Source organism: Cotesia glomerata, linkage group LG7 (assembly GCF_020080835.1).
Source record: "Cotesia glomerata isolate CgM1 linkage group LG7, MPM_Cglom_v2.3, whole genome shotgun sequence".
Taxonomy (NCBI): domain Eukaryota; kingdom Metazoa; phylum Arthropoda; class Insecta; order Hymenoptera; family Braconidae; genus Cotesia; species Cotesia glomerata.
In genome coordinates, this window is record NC_058164.1 from 1,864,234 (window position 1) to 1,879,059 (window position 14,826).

The 14,826-nt window shown below is 27.6% G+C and overlaps 2 protein-coding genes across 7 annotated transcripts; one reads left to right on the top strand and one right to left on the bottom strand.

The window, feature by feature from the left end:
* Nucleotides 1–190: 190 nt before the first annotated feature.
* On the top strand, nucleotides 191–10,775 carry LOC123268485 (probable serine/threonine-protein kinase DDB_G0288147). Of its 6 annotated transcripts, none has more exons than XM_044733596.1 (5): nucleotides 191–233; nucleotides 414–463; nucleotides 2,463–2,525; nucleotides 5,931–6,588; nucleotides 8,134–10,660. In XM_044733596.1, exons 2-5 carry the CDS (start codon nucleotides 429–431, stop codon nucleotides 10,600–10,602), a joined length of 3,225 nt encoding a protein of 1,074 aa, XP_044589531.1. In that variant the 5' UTR covers nucleotides 191–233; nucleotides 414–428; the 3' UTR covers nucleotides 10,603–10,660. The 6 variants fall into 6 exon arrangements, with proteins under 6 accessions (XP_044589531.1, XP_044589530.1, XP_044589532.1 ...); XM_044733595.1 differs by having other exon boundaries at nucleotides 220–291; XM_044733597.1 differs by lacking the exons at nucleotides 191–233; nucleotides 414–463 and adding an exon at nucleotides 609–773.
* A 169-nt stretch (nucleotides 10,776–10,944) lies between these two features.
* LOC123268550 (dynein light chain Tctex-type) lies at nucleotides 10,945–13,545 on the bottom strand. Its single transcript, XM_044733720.1, has 3 exons — nucleotides 13,205–13,545; nucleotides 12,970–13,135; nucleotides 10,945–11,163 (listed from the first exon to the last, which is right to left on the bottom strand). Exons 1-3 carry the CDS (start codon nucleotides 13,223–13,225, stop codon nucleotides 11,015–11,017), a joined length of 336 nt encoding a protein of 111 aa, XP_044589655.1. The 5' UTR covers nucleotides 13,226–13,545; the 3' UTR covers nucleotides 10,945–11,014.
* Between the last annotated feature and the right edge of the window lie 1,281 nt (nucleotides 13,546–14,826).

Sequence of the window (14,826 nt, forward strand, 5' to 3'; positions counted from 1 at the left end):
TTTGTTTAGTTTAAATTATTAAAGTTCAGAAAAATCTACACCTTACTATAGCACCTGAGTTGTTTTTATGTTAAATTTGTTAATAGATGGCGAAAGGTATAGCCGGAAAAGAGAGAAAGTTAAGTATAATTGAGTTCCCTACAATTGTACCAATCCAGTACCTAGAGTAATTCATATTATGAATTGGAGGGGGTCAATAGTATTGTTGACGATGAGTAAACTAGTCAGTGCAGGTCGGTTCGTCGCAAAATCTGCTTTTCAGTTTCTGTTAAGAATCCACGTGACAAACTTGTACGAATATTTTAATATTCGTAATTATTTTTAATTTGTGTTATATTATTAATGTTAACTCAAAATTTTACTTCTCTCTAGAAGTTTTTTTATTTTTTTTTTAATTTATCAATTGTTAATAGTGTTTTATCGAAGGAATGGGAATGACTAATGTATTCAAATGGTTTAGACGGTAAGAATTTATCAATTAATAAATAAATTTTTTTTTTTGGAGCAAAAAATATTTTTAAATAAAATAAATGTGGATTTAATATTAATATTTAAATAGTAAAAATTTTAAAAAGAAAATTCAAGTAAATAATTAGTTAATAAATTTAACAAAAATAAAATAAAATATATTGAGTGAAAAATAGACGAATCTACCTGAAAAGTGAAACAATATACTAAGTAAAGGAAGTATATAGGCATTAAACGGTAAAAGTGAATGTCATGGTCGTTGGCCAACAATTGTATACTTAAAGTTTAGTTTTTGGGTATTTACGGTTCGTAGAATGAGCACATCTTCAATGCTATTAGGAGCCAAAACTCACTTTCTTGTATAAATCTTAATTTACCTACGGATGAACACTTGTCTACCTAGTAATATCTTTTTCATTGTCTCCAATAATCCAGCTTTACAACTCTAATCCTCTCATTGCCCATCGGCCGACAGCTGGAGGTTTGACTAGATCTGCTAAATATTTCCTTTTTCTTCCGGGGAAATCTCAGAGACCCTAACAAAACTATTTTGGACATTGTAAACTAAAATGTTGACAAATTATCGGTCGATCCGAACGTTTAAACAGTAAAAGAATCGCTTGGTGTTATTTAAACGGCAATAATATAAAACCATTTTATGCTAATGTATATGGGTGATTCTCTGTAAGGATGTTTTTTCCTGTCCCAGGCATTTTTTTTATTAGAAAAATTGTTATTTTGTTACTAAAAAAAATTTATTACGAAAGTAAAAAAACATTTCTATTTAGAGCATTGAAAACTAAAATGAAATAAATTTTGGTTTTTTTGCTATAAATTCGTAAACCACCGAAATGTCAGTCCCCTGGGCTGTCCCATTCCCAAAATTAAAACTTTAAGATTAAATTTTAAGTTATTCGTCAATAATATATAATTTGGTCCATAATGTTTATAAACTTAATTAGTTAACTAACAATCTTCTTCAATAAAAAGTACCGAAAATTAATTTGTTTCATAAAATTCATTAAACCAAAGTTTGTCCCAGGCATTTTAAGATCAGTCCCCTGCCAGAAGTTCAAAGCCAAAAAAAAAAATCCAGCGTGTTATTTTACCTTTTGTAAGGTTTATAAGGATCCAACTAGCCTTGAGTTAATAACCATAGGGCTGTTAACGCTATATCGCCATTTTATTTAGTGTCAAAGCACCGTTTGTGCTGGAAATATGTGTCTAGGCCGCTTCAAAACTCAGTCCCCTGGCAGCTATTTTTATTTATAATTTATTTATAAAATTGAATCCATAAGTCTTAATATTATTCTAATCAATGTAAACATTCATTGAGAACTTAAAAAGTTGAATGCATTGAAATAATTTGCTTTATTTTTCTCAATTTGATAAAAAAAAAAAAACAGTCCCCTGGCAATCAGTCCCCTGTCATGTTATATGGCAAAACATACACAAATATCGAAAAAGCAAAAACTAATTCGGCTATTTATTTATTATAATTAAGCTGATAGTTTTGTAGCCCTAGTTAATTTTTTTTCTAATAAAATCAAAAATAATTTGGTCGGACAATTTTGTACAGATTTAGGACGTCCTTACAGAGAATCACCCATATATTGAATTCTTGCAATAATAATGATAAATAAAATTGATGTTACTCACTCTTACTTGCTGTTTTCAATTCGTTGAAAGTATTTCGAATTTTATAATACAAATCAAACATTGAAGCTTCCGTTTCTGTAAAATTACACAATTAATGTCAGGAAGTGGGTTTTGAATAGACAGGATGATGAAATAAATCGACGAATCCTGTACAATATGCTTGTATACATATACTTACTGTCGATTGAGCAATTGTTGATTTACTAGCTAAAATTCCTCTGCCAATTTTTCCGCTAAAACATTGACAAAAAATATATTTCGTTATTATTACATTAAATATAATATCTATAAACGTGAACATAATTGATAATAAATTTTTTTTTTACCTATCGTAGAGACATGATTCAAAGAGATAGTGGTCGTCAAAGTTTACCATCGAAATTGTCTGGTCTTAATAAGTACGTATTTCTTTTATTTTCTTTTTACTTATTTTTAAGAACTGACTATGAATAAAAACATAAAAGCGTATTATCTAATTCACTGAATAAATAATTAATTCACATCACAAATCACCGGAAATTTATTCGTGAAAAATTGGCACACCTTTTTAGTTAAATTACATTATTTGTTTGTTGATTTAAACATTATCAGGGAAACATCATTGACGATATGCATGATTGATCAGTTTAAACTATTTTTTTTTTTTAATGAAACAATTGATGATTGTCAATTATGATCATCAGGGATAAATTATTCTTTTTAAACAACAATAATTAATGAATGAAACTTTTAGCAATTAAAATTTTTCATAACTCTAAAATTTGAGCAAATAATTCACTATTTTTAATTTTACTTAACAAATAAATTAGTTTTAAAAAATAATAAAAAAAAAAGAAACTAAAATTAGCCGACAGCAAAAAATTTTCATTTTTTTTTATCAATTGAATTTGCAATAAAAAAATATTTTTAAAAAATTGCACGTATAGCTTTTCAAATTTTTTACATGTGCAATTTTTTCTTTTAATTTTTTTTCTAATAATTTTATTAATAAAAAAAATTCTAAAAACTGTCAGCGATTTGCTAACTTTATTTTCATTAAAAAAAAGAAAAATATTTTTGCGAAATTTTTATGAAAATTAATTTAGCATATATTTAATAATGTGAAAAATTCTATAACAAACAAATTACGGCAAAAAAATCATAAAAAAAAATTGCCATGTGAAAATTTTTAAAATAAAAAATGCAAATTTTTAAAAATGATTTTTTGAGACAAATTTTTTTGTTAAATAAAATTAAAAAATTGTTAAGTGACTGCTAACTTTAATGTCATCAATTTTTTGACAATTTATTTGTAAATAAATTGTTTTTAATTCTGAAATGTCTCTTAAGGTAGTTCTTTCCTAACTTATAGTTTATGCTACTGCTGTCTTCGTCACGCGCTAGTGTTGCCTCTCTTACGGGCTATTGCTCACTTACTTCCACGCATGACTTTATTCGTTTACTTTACTAGTTTATCAATGATTTCTCAAAAACTATGTGGTAGGGAATTCCAGAATTTTGTAGGGTAATTATACATGTATTAATCTAAGTAATGTTAGTTTTTCGTGAAATTCTTAAAATGTCTTCAATACAAAAATAATAAAACTCGCGGTTTTCTCTCTCTCTTTTCCCATACCGCCTGTGTAAAAATGTCATTTTTTGCCCTCCGGGCGGAAAGTGGCAACTTTCGTCCCGCTGCGCTAAACTAAGTTGCCGCTTTCCGCCTTCGTCGGACAAAAAAATAGTATACACTCCTCGGGAAGTAAATAAGAAAGCCTCAGATCACATGTTTGTTGACCTCGGCTTCGCCTCGGCCAACAATTACATGTGATCTGAGACATTTCTTACTTTACTTCCCTAGGTGTGTAATATACTATTTCAATTGCAATTATCTTCGGTTAGACGTGGTAAATCGTCTCTAAATTTTAACAGCGTGTGTATTATGTATTTAACTACTTCTATACGGAGTTTGGGAGATTTCTTGAATTTTTGCTTTTTGGGCCTAACTACCTTAAGGGGTTATACGCAGTTGCAAAGCTAAAAAAACAACATTTTTTTATGAATTTTTTCTAGACACAGTTTTTAATTATCAATTACAAGTGATGGTTATTTAAATAGAGCCTACTTTCAAGAATACAATAGCGCGTCAATCATGTAAAAATATAAATGTGCACCGCTCCTGTAGAAGATGTTCTGAACGACCTCTAAAAAAAAGGCGCTTGGCGGTGATCTCCATTTCGGTGGTTTGGATTATCTGAAATAAAAAAATATGGTGAATTCTTTTACAGGATAGATTAATGCAGGTATTGGACGAAGGAATAAGATTCAAAAATTATTACTATTTTTTAACAATTTGGAAAATTGTTTTTCAACAAAAACGAAAAATTTTTTACAAATAGACGCCATTTTGTCAAAAATCAAAATTTTTCTTATTCCTTCGTCCAATACCTGCATTAATCTATCCTGTAAGAGAATTCACCATATTTTTTGATTTCAGATAATCCAAACCACCGAAATGGAGATCACCGCCAAGCGCCTTTTTTTTAGAGGTCGTTCAGATCATCTTCTACAGGAGCGGTGCACATTTATATTTTTACATGATTGACGCGCTATTGTATTCTTGAAAGTAGGCTCTATTTAAATAACCATCACTTGTAATTGATAATTAAAAACTGTGTCTAGAAAAAATTCATAAAAAAATGTTGTTTTTTTAGCTTTGCAACTGCGTATAACCCCTTAAATTATCATAGTTTTTTAATACCAAAAAAATAATTATAAATTTTTAATTATTTTAAAATCTTTTCAATAATTATTTTTGATAATAAAAAAAATACTTTTTATTACTTCATCTCAACAATCAGATTCTACTGTAACGTCAAAAATAATAATAACAATATTAATAAGAAATAATGTTTACTTTTAAATGATCGAATTAAATAATAACAAAAAAATAAATTTTTGGGAAAAAATATAAACAAATAAATATCAAAACACTCTTATCAATAATCTATGATTATCATCAACAAACAAATAAGAGCAAGTGACAAGCATGACAAGAACTTATTTCACGCGTGTGTACGTTAGACGCCATTGATTGAAAATGGAAAACGGCGGGATTGCGAACCCTTTAATACAGACCTATAAAAAAGAAAATTTGTCGCCATCTATGAACCTAGATATCACTTAGTAATTAACCGTTAAAATGTAACATGTGCAAATGTCAAAATGTCTATCGCTCGTAATTATTTATTTAATCATTAAAGTAAATAATTAATAAAATAATAATGTCTGATTTAATTGACGAGCTGATAAATTCAATTGACACTTCATCAGATTATGATTCATCTTCATCTTTATCTTCTTTGCTGTCATATTCTTCCAATGAATATAATTATTGTTATAACAATCGTTTGAGAAAAAAAACTTCACGCCGTCGGACTTATATTATTGGAACGTCGATCCGCGTTAGAAATAAACAGAGTCAGAGGTAAAAAAAAAATTTATGCACCTGATCAATAAATAAATTAATTAAAATTCATGTAAATTTGTGGTTATAATAAAGTTAGCCGACATTTTTTGATTTTGCTTAATTTGTTGAATTAGAACTAAAAATTATTTTTAAGAAATTGCACTTATAGTTTTTGAACTTTTGTACAATTGAAAAATTAAAAAAAAATTTTTTTGTAATCATTTTTTTAATAAAAAAAATTATAAAAATTTTTAGATGTCGGCTAACTTTATTTTCATAAATTTGTAACATAAAAAATTTTATTGGTTAATTATTTTTAACTAATTCAATTTTTTTTTTTTTTTGTTTTCAATAGTGATGCCTACCGTACAGCATTCCAAGCATTTTTGGACCGCCGTCGCAATCCAGCGGATCCAGGATTCATCAACAACACCTCAGAAAAAGGACATACAAATAACACATCAATTTTGTGGAAAAAAAACTACGAAAACACAGCCAAGAATATTGATGAGAGTGAATTTTCATCGGACTTGGTGACTATCTGTGAAATTCCATACGCATCTCCGTCAGAAATATTTGAAATAGGCTGGGTAGCTGGTACCGAGGACCGCAATATTGAAGTGTTATACGCAGAGTGGCATAATATAAAAGTCTCATTACGCAGACATCTCAATGGTGAGTGTAAGAATGCTATAAAAGCTGATATAAAAATTCTCAGTGAAATACGGCATCCAAATATTGTGCTACTGATGGGTACAACGCACACTGTCAATCACAATATCGCTGCTGTTTGTGAACCGATTGATTGTACACTCCACCATTATCTCCACGAGCAGTTTCAACAGATTTCTATCCAAGAGATCGTTAAAAACATAGAACAGCTCGCCGCAGCTTTGAAATACGTCCACATGCGAGGATACGTTCATTCTGCTATTAATTCACACTTTGTCTTCCTGACATCGAATAGAGTTATCAAGCTCGGTGGCTGGGAGCTTGCTGTAGATATTAATAAAGTAAGTTGATTATTTACTTTATGACTATCAATGAATATTCAATGCTTTTATTGATGATGTTGATTTTGCACGACTCATGATGCGAAGCATCAGAGAGTGCTTTACGATCGAAAAATTTCTTTTGCCTCGATTTCGCAACTATTTAATTAATTACACGGTTGATAATCTACGTAGTTTAATTAATTTGCCCACCATTCGATAGATAATTTAATGGAGATTAATTCTGTCACTGGTAAAAATTAATTTAAAATAATAGAACCAGAAAAAAATATCAAAATAGTTAAAAGAAAATTCGTGTCAATCAACTCAATTTTCCGTTTAAAACACGATAACTGGCGTAAAAATTCACGAATTCAATCAGTTTTTTTTATTAGCTTGGAATTCCCTTTGTGGAGATCTCCATTGGAGATGGTTATCTTATTTAATGTTGTTTATTTGTTATTAACGAAAAACTAAAATCACTGAAAGAAATCCACACTCAGTGCACGGAAAAAAGTAAACTGTAATATTCACTCGGATTCCGGTTAATTTTTATAGTTTCAAACAGTAAAGCCGACATCGGGGTGGCAAAAATATAAATATTAAGGTAAAAGCCCCAATAGATGATCACGTACCAGTATATGATCACTCCATGTATTTGTATATCTATATTCACAAATATAGGTATACAAATACATGAAGTGATCATATACTGGTACATGATCATCTATTGGGGCTTTTACCTTACAGAACTTAATGTAGAAAGTATAAAAGCCACAATTTATAATTTAATATCCAAAATAAGTAATTAGTAACTGTCACTATAGTAAATAACGACTGTTCCATCTTAAAAAATTACAGTTTCAAACAGTAAAAATTGCCATTTCAATATATAGTCCATATTATGAGAAGGGAAACTCAGATGAAAGAGAAGGGGGTCTCACTCTGGGAGAATTTAACATTTGAAACAGTAAAAATTATTCTTTTAAAATATACATTTTACCAGTCCAAGCAAGTCAATAATTACAGTTTGATTTTTAGCGTTGTGTTTAAAATTTACCATTTTACTTTGTAAATATTGACGTTGCTTGTATTAGAAATTTACTAACTTTATTTTATACTTTTTACATATCATAAGATCATTTTTTAGTGTACGAAATGATAAATATCAAAATCTGGATTCTTAATTATTATACTTTAACATTTTAGACATTCACATAGCGAATATTACTGTTTGAAATAGTATTTTCTTCCATGTAAAGAGTAAATTGTAACGTTTAAATGGTAAATATTATAAAATAAATAGTAAAATCACGATTTTACTGTTTGAAATGGTAATTTTTAGCAGTTGATTATTACTTTTTATAAATCGACTGTTATTTATTATAGAAATTTAAAAAGTAATATTTAAATAAAAAAAAAAAAAAATTAAATTAAATTAAATTTAAAAAAAATATTCTTTCAGAACATTAAATATTTTTTTTTTATTTATCGAACGAATGAGCATTATGTCGTGCACTTTTGGATTTGCCAAACTTTTGTAATTTAAAAACAAATTAATTCCAGATTACTGTCGATGCACGCAAGTATGAAGATTGCTTGAGAGCTGAGATATTTAGATGGCAAGCACCAGAACTTTTTAACCGTCAGAAACCCACCACGGCTACTGATGTTTATGGACTGGCGCTACTTGTCTGGGAAATGGCTACGATGACTGAACCTTGGGCGGATTTAAATAAAGAAGAGCTTGAACATCAGTATCTTCAATTAAAGCGAGGTATAATGACTCGTAATAATCACTTTCCTCCTCAGCTTCAAAATTTACTGGAATCTGGATTGCAATTGGACGTAAACAAAAGGACACTTGATATGATGAAGATGAGCCGGTATTTGCAGAGACTTGAGATGCAGTATGAAAATCAAAAGCCGCTTTATGTTGATCAGTCTTTGGTTAATACCAATACAATTAATGATTTCAGTTATTTGTCTGAATCTTCAATAATTACTTCCAATACGTCACCAAATATTCTTCGGTCGATATCAATTTCTTCGTATAATCCGCAACAAGTAATTGTTAATCTTAAAACACCTAACTTGCAAAAAATTTCAGTTAATCAGCTAAAATCTCCAGAAATTGAACAAAAAAATTCAGAACAGAAAACTCCTGCGGTAATTCCACAAAAGATTCCAATAGTTCATCAAAGAACTCCGCTGATCCAACAAAAAACTCCACTGACTAAACAAAAAACTCCACTGACCAAGCAAAATATTCCATTGACTAAAAATAATACTCCATTGACCCATCAAAAAACTCCAGTAATTAAAGAAAAAAATTTAACTTCAGTTCAACAAAAAACTCCAGTTCATAAAAATTTTTCAGTTCAACAAACTACTCCGATGTCTAAAAAAAAAGTAGAATCACGCAAACTATTTGAAAATAATGAAAATAGAAATGATAATGTCCAAGATGAATCTTTCAACAGTTCAAGCACTCAAAGTATTGATTGCAATGATAATTCTGAAGTAGTTTTCACCGGTGAATTCCAACGGAGCCCAGTCCTACCACGCAAACCGACTTATAAAGTAAATATAGACAATTCAATACCGAAAGAAACGATAGAAGAGCCTAGGCTTGATCGAGCCAGATTAAAACAAGTTTTAGCCAATCGACGAAACTCATTCTTCACAACTAACATTTCACAAATTAACAATAATCCATTCCAAAGATACCAAGCCACAAAGGCACAAATAATAAACCAGGGAGCCAGCAAAGACTACGAGCCCTATAAACCAGCAAGTCACAAGACCAGCATCGAGCCCAAGATTAATTCGTCCACCGAGCACTCAATTTTGTCTAAAGTAACACCTAGAAAAACTCCCAGGTCGCCTTATTCTTATGTACCACCTCCGATAAGAAACGCTGTAATACAGCCTCAAGTTTTGAACAACAACTCTCAGAGTTTTTTTGAATCGTCACTCTGGAGCAAAGAGAGGTCTCTATGCGCCTCCAGAACTCAGTTTTATGATTCCTTAGAGGAGAATAAAAATTCTTCGCCTTCCAGTAATAAGACATTCACGGTTAAAAATTCCCCTGAGATTATTATGAGCAATAAGAATGGAAACCGAAAGCTGATTGTCAATAAAGGTGGTACTGATGTAACTCTCACCACTAGACCACGTTGTGGATCACTGCAAGTGCTCAAAGATACTTTGGATCGTGTAACTGACTTGGTAAAGTCTTCGACTCATATAAATAATTCGTCATCGCAGTCGCTGACGTCGCCTGAGAATTTCAAAGACTTTGAAAAATACGATGAAGCTCACGATGCTCTGCACTCTCCAGAGTCTGTTTTTGAGGAGCTTTATAAATTGAATGACAATGTTGATGAAGAAATACGTCCGATAGAGAGGTCTGTCAGCGCTGGTACTTTTACAATGGAGATTGAAAAATTTTACAGTAATAGTGACGAAGATTTGAAATGTCAGAAAAATCAACAGGTTGCAGAGAGTTCTGAGCAACGTCCATCTCCAACTTTGGTTGAAGTACAAACTGCTCTTCAGTGCGGAATTCCTATTCGCACTTGCCATGAGTATGTAGGATTTACCAGACATGAAAAGAAAATTGAAAGCGGTAGACTTAAGATCAATGACTCTAACTCTGATAATTTAAAGGAAAAAAATTTTAAGTCTGGTAATGATGACAAGGATAATTTTGAGCTGTTCGGTGATCATTTACAGAAAAATAATGAGTATATGTCTTACTCAGAAATAACTTTATCTCGCAGACGGTCATTACCGCCTGCTTTATGTCAGTTGAGAAATAATGGGAGTAATACTAGAACTGAGTCACCGTTAGCTAAAGAAATTAATAAAAAAATAGACATTGCTGATGGGGCTGTTGAAGACTTTTATATTGACGATGAGTTTACTGAGAATATCCTTGCACCAAATATGCTTCTTTCTTACAGAAACTCAACCACTGACAACGGTATAAGCGGAGAAAATTTTCAAATAGATCAAACTGAGATTATTTAATTAATTAAATTATATTATGTTCTAACAATTAAATGTTTTAAATAATTTTATAAACCATGATTTAAATAAAGAAATTAATACATTTATAAGTCAAATTATAAAAATAATTAAATTAACATGATATTCTATAAATATATACTTGGTAATTAATTTAATAGACTGTATTAATAAATAAGTAGTTGATTTTTATAAGCAGTAATAAAAACATTTTAATAGAAAAGACTCAGATATTTGATTTTAAAATGAATTGTGCACTTTTACATTAAATGTGAATTAATAAATAAACATATTACAATTTTAGTCAATTCGTTAGTGTCAACATTTGGATAATTTTTCTTGATGATAATTGACAATAAGACTGACGATTTTAAAATAAGACAAATACAATTTTTTAAAATTTTTAAGAGATTATCTAAATTGCGAGACCGAAGACGGATACTATGCAATACATTGTTTTATTTTCCCATCGAACTGTACAACTTCCATCGGATGTGTTGTCCCAGAAGCATGAACTTGCAGTATGTAATCCGGCTCCATTTTTTTGCATTATTGTACATGTCACTGGAAATTATACCATGTGTTATTGTGCTTGTACTAATTTTAATAATTATTAACCCTCGTAGTACACACCTCCGAACAGAACTTTAGAGTACACACATGACAATAAAGTCACCCGACATTTAAGATAAGAGACCCAGTTATTGACACTGAACTAGTTATTAATATTTGCAATTTTATTTAACTTAAATAAAACAAATCGACTCTAATAAATTAATAAATATAATTTTTGAATTATAAATTTTAAGATAAATGGTTTTTTAAGAATATTTTATTTTTTTAATTAGAATAAAATTGCAAGTGCCAATCAAATAGGCCAGTGTAAATAACTGGGTGTTTTACCTTAATAACAATTTTGAGAATTTTTTTTATTGAAAAAATTATTACAAAAAAATTTTTTTTTCAATTTCATTTGTAAGAAATTTGAAAAGCTGTAAGTGTAATTTAAAAAAATTTTTTTAGTTCTAATTTAATAAATTAAACAAAATCAAAAATAAAAAATGTCGGCTAACTTTATGAATATAGTACACACGGGGTCAAATTGACTTTCGAAGAATTACATCTTAGAAACTATGCATTTTATTGGAATTCAGGTTTTTATATTTTTGGTAGGTAAAACTGCTCTTTTTAATACAATTATTATTATTCCGAATTAAATAGTTTTTAATGTTGAAAAAATTAATTAAAAACGAATCTATTTTCGAGAAATATTTTAGAATAAAAAAATAATAACACTAAAGTTAGCAGACGCTTTTAATTTTTTTTCAATAATTAAATTAGAACAAAAAAATATTTTTAAAAAATTGCACTTACACCTTTTCAAGTTTTTTACGAATAAAATTTTTTTTTATTTTTTTGTAATCATTTTTTCAATAAAAAAAAATTCTAAAAATTTTTAAATGTCTCCTAACTTAATTTTCATAAAAAAATTCTATGAAAATTAAGTTAGCCTACACTAAAAAATTTTATAACATTAAAGTTAGCTGTCACTTAACCAATTTTTAATTTTATTTAACAATTAAATTAATTCTAAAAAATTGCATATTTAATTTTTTAAAATTTCTACCTGCCAATTTTTTTCCATAATTTATTTGTTAGAAAAATTCTAATAATTGTTAAATGTCTGCTAAATTAATTTTCATAAAAATTTTAAATTTTTTTTTAAATTAAAAATTAGAACTAAAAAACTATTTTTAAAAAATTCCACGGATAATTTTTAAAATTTTCTGCATGTGAAAATTTTAGTTTTAATTTTGTAAAAATTGTTTTTCAATAAAATAAATTATCAAAATTTTCAAATGTCTCCTAACTTAATTTTCATAAAAAAATTCTATGAAAATTAAGTTAGCCAACACTAAAAAATTTTATGACATTAAAGTTAGCTGTCACTTAACCAATTTTTAATTTTATTTAACAATTAAATTAATTCTAAAAAATTATTGTAAAAAATTGCATATTTAATTTTTTAAAATTTCTACATGCCAATTTTTTTCCACAATTTATTTGTTAGAAAAATTCTAATAATTGTTAAATGTCTGCTAAATTAATTTTCATAAAAATTTTAAATTTTTTTTTAAATTAAAAATTAGAACTAAAAAACTATTTTTAAAAAATTCCACGGATAATTTTTAAAATTTTCTGCATGTGAAAATTTTAGTTTTAATTTTGTAAAAATTGTTTTTCAATAAAATAAATTATCAAAATTTTCAAATGTCGGCTAACTTAATTTTCATAAAAAAATTCTGGAGTCAAAATGACCCCCAGTGTACTCTAAGGGTTAAAATAAAATTAAATAGAAAAAAAAATTACCAATATATTTGTAGGGTTTTTGTAATTTAGTTAGACTTCCTAAGCAGCTTTCAACGACGTGAGATGTCCACTGCGCGACTTTATTCTGGTGGTAGGCATCACCACCAATCGCTACTTCGATAGCTTCTTTTATTATTTTACTTACATCATCGACAACAAATTGCGGCTGTAAAAAAAAAATAACAATTAATAATAAATTTATGAGTAAACAAATCATGTAAATGCCATTACTAACCTCTTCTTGCATGTCGTCCATTATGAATCCTTTCTCAATTACTCAAGTGCCTATTTATAAAATTGATTTAATAAATGAATTTTAATTTTTTATAAATATATATTATCTTTTATGTCTATATAAAATTTGACAACAAAATTTAATCCTTTTTTGGTAATCACTATTGTAACAATTTATTCGTTGATTTTTAATTGGTAAAAAATGTTGGAATGTTGATTGTATAAAATAAATTTTTGCTTCTTATAAATAATTAAGTATTTTAATTATTGAAAACTTAAAATATATAAACAATTGTCCTGGTAGATAAAAAAAACAGAGTGGTATTGACACCAGTTGGTATGCTCCTAAAGTCACGAGAAATCACTAGAAAATAACCAAATTTAGAAAGTTGTCCGTGACTTTAAGAAATAACATGTCAAACACGGAGTTTCGTCACGCAATAAAAAAAATTAAACTGACAGCAGACATCTAAAATTTTTAAACAAATAATTTATTATAAAAAAAATTTTTTTATTAAACATGCAGAAATTCTAAAAAATTAAAAATACAATTTCTGAAAATATTTTTTTAGTGTTAATTTATTTTTTAAAAGGAAAAAAATTAAAAATTTTTTAGGAGTCTGCTGATTTCTTCATTATAAAAAAAACCAATTTGTGGAAGCAAGTTTCTCAATATGTCTAATTTATAATCTAATTTAAATAAAATGAATTTTTATTTAATTTATACTTAATGATATTATTCAAACAAAAAGACATAACAAGTAAAAAAATTGACATGTAGAAATTTAAAAAAATTAAAAATGCAATTTTTTAAAAATTATGATATTAAAGTTAGCACTGCAGTCACTTGATAATTTTTTAAATTTATTTAACAGAAAAATTTTTGATAAAAAATTATTTTTTAAAAATGGAATTTTTTATTTTTTTTAATTTTTATAAGTCTATTTTTTCTTTTCTTTTTTTTTGCCATAATTTATCTGTCAAAAAAATTCTAAAAATTAATAAATATCTACTAAATTAATTCTCATTTAAAAATTACTTTTTGGAGCAAATTTGTTTACTAAAAAAATTAAAAATTTGTGAAGCTAAATTTAATGCCATCAAATTTCTATTAAAGTCACAACAGCTCGTATTACAGTAAAAATAAGTAATTAAAATTATTAAACAAAATTTACTTGACAGTACTTACGGCTAAAAGAATCTCTAAAGTAGGCAAGTAAATTTTTTAAACTCGTTAATTACTTATAATTTTATTAATTTTCTTAACAATACCCTAAATAAATTCCGCAAAGTGGAAGAGTGAATTTACTAAATAAGTATAGATATTTAAAAATCGCGCGCAGAAATCAAGCTGAAGGAAGAAAGCAAAAAGGGAGTAAAAGCGCGAAATGAGGCATAAACTGCTCTCAAGTAGTTCAATTTTATAAGTATGGAAGTTTTCTTACCGGTATATTCGCTAATTATGTTAATTATGTCTTCACTAATTTAAAAATTTTTTTTAAATCATTTATAATAATTAATGAATGTATAAATAATAATATGAAATATTTCAAGAATTTATAAAAATTTACCGTGTTAAATTATCGTTCACATTGCTGTTAACTAATAAATTAAGTATTAATA

What these genes read in the sequence shown, in the direction of transcription:
- LOC123268485 (XM_044733591.1), top strand. Translation starts at nt 5,391, where the DNA reads ATGTCTGATTTAATTGACGAGCTGATAAATTCAATTGACACTTCATCA. An exon ending in AGAAATAAACAGAGTCAGAG is followed by an intron (nt 5,594 to 5,930) that starts GTAAAAAAAAAA and finishes TGTTTTCAATAG; the next exon opens with TGATGCCTACCGTACAGCAT. An exon ending in TTGCTGTAGATATTAATAAA is followed by an intron (nt 6,589 to 8,133) that starts GTAAGTTGATTA and finishes AATTAATTCCAG; the next exon opens with ATTACTGTCGATGCACGCAA.
- LOC123268550 (XM_044733720.1), bottom strand. Translation starts at nt 13,225, where the DNA reads ATGGACGACATGCAAGAAGAG. An exon ending in TGGACGACATGCAAGAAGAG is followed by an intron (nt 13,136 to 13,204) that starts GTTAGTAATGGC and finishes TTTTTTTTACAG; the next exon opens with CCGCAATTTGTTGTCGATGA. An exon ending in AAAACCCTACAAATATATTG is followed by an intron (nt 11,164 to 12,969) that starts GTAATTTTTTTT and finishes TATAATTTCCAG; the next exon opens with TGACATGTACAATAATGCAA.